General features: G+C 47.9%; 1 protein-coding gene across 1 annotated transcript; it reads right to left on the bottom strand.

The window, feature by feature from the left end:
• Nucleotides 1-596: 596 nt before the first annotated feature.
• Nucleotides 597-1181, bottom strand: LOC124555842 (muscarinic acetylcholine receptor DM1-like). The gene has a single exon (XM_047129907.1). The coding sequence runs from the start codon at nucleotides 1179-1181 to the stop codon at nucleotides 597-599; it is 585 nt and encodes a 194-aa protein (XP_046985863.1).
• Nucleotides 1182-1755: the final 574 nt, after the last annotated feature.

Below are 1755 nucleotides of genomic sequence, written 5' to 3'. Positions count from 1 at the left end.
ATGCTAAATAACTCGGACGCGGAGCAACGTATCGAATTTCTTTCTGAACATTTATGTCTCAGTACAACCTGCCCTGTAACATCCCTACAAGCAACTCACACATTTTCTGACAACCCTGTATATACGTACATGTTATTCCGTAACTACGTTTGCTCATTGAGGGCAGGTGTTTTGCCAGTGAGTGTATATCTCTCTTTCTTTTAGGATATTTAATAATCTGCCTTTTCTGACCAGTGAGGAATTGTAATGTTGTTAGTGATATAATTAGCAGCCGGCCGCAGTGGTCTCGCGGTTAAGGCGCTCAGTCCGGAACCGCGCGACTGCTACGGTCGCAGGTTCGAATCCTGCCTCGGGCATGGATGTGTGTGATGTCCTTAGGTTAGTTAAGTTTAAGTAGTTCTGAGTTCTAGGGGACTGATGACCACAGAAGTTAAGTCCCATAGTGCTCAGAGCCATTTGAACCATTTTATTTTATAATTAGCAGAATGTGTGAACTCTCTCAAATGAGCATTAAATGCTGCAGGATTGGATTCACTAAAATTACATGTTCCCTAAACTTCGTTTTGAAGGTCCTCCCTGTTTGCCCAACATAAACCTTACGTCGGAGGGTATTTACCTGGTAGCAATAGTACTACCAGCAGTAACTGGTCGATGCCGAAGTGTGAAGTAGCTCGATGGACACTACAGTAGGAGAAGCAACGTGCGAGCAGGACTGCTCCGGGAGTGAACTCACCGATCATGATGGCAGCCCTGTTGGTGGTGCGCTTGGCCCTGTAGGTGAGCGGCCGCGTAACGGAGAAGTAGCGGTCAAAGGAGATGATGAGCAGGTTGAGCACGGACGCGTTGCTGGCCAGGTAGTCGAGCGCCAGCCACGTGTCGCAGATGTGCGGCCCGAGCGGCCAGTAGCCCAGGATCGTCGACACGGTGAACAGCGGCATCGAGATGAGCCCGATGGCCAGGTCGGCCACTGCCAGCGAGAACAGGAAGTAGTTGCTGATGGTCTGCAGCTGCTTGTCGATCTTGAACGAGATCATCACCATGGAGTTCCCGACGACGGTGACGAGGCTGAGGAAGCCGGCGACGATGGCGATGAGCACCATCTCCGGGATGGAGTACCGGCCCGACACCTCCGTCGCCGGGGGCGCCACCGTGCCGTTGACCACCACGTCCGTGTCGTTCATTGCGTCTCTACGTCTTCATCTGCACACAACAGTACCACACACTCACATGGAGAAAACAAGCGCTCCGCGACATTATCAACTAATACCGACTATGCCAACACATGCATACACGTCTTTAATACGATACTTGAAAATTTTGGGTGGAATACGAGAAATACAATGATTAAAGGCAACCGAGTACTGGTTGTACGTACATAGCAACATTTTTGAATAATCGCAATTCTTCCCGTTTTCCTTCGTTCCTTAAAAGCTTCAAAATTCGTGGAGGTACGTTCCATCATAGCAACTCAATGAAAGGCAGTCTGTTTTTTTACCGGACGCGTTTCACTTTTTTTATTTATGAAGCACCTTCAGTGACCTGAAATATACAGGGATAAGCAAAATAATGTGAATACCTGTACTTATTTGGGAATGGTTTATTGATAAGGGATTGGACCCCATTTGCCCGTAATACAGCTGCGATTCTTCTTGGAATACTGGCATATAATGATAGTATAGTCTCCAGTGGAGTGTTATGCCACTCTTTGATCATAACGTCTTCTAACTCTTGTAGTGACAAGGGAGGTGGGCTCTA

This window comes from Schistocerca americana, chromosome X, assembly GCF_021461395.2.
Source record: "Schistocerca americana isolate TAMUIC-IGC-003095 chromosome X, iqSchAmer2.1, whole genome shotgun sequence".
Lineage (NCBI taxonomy): Eukaryota > Metazoa > Arthropoda > Insecta > Orthoptera > Acrididae > Schistocerca > Schistocerca americana.
The sequence above is the reverse complement of the archived record's forward strand: the minus strand, read 5'-3'. Positions and strand labels throughout refer to the sequence as shown.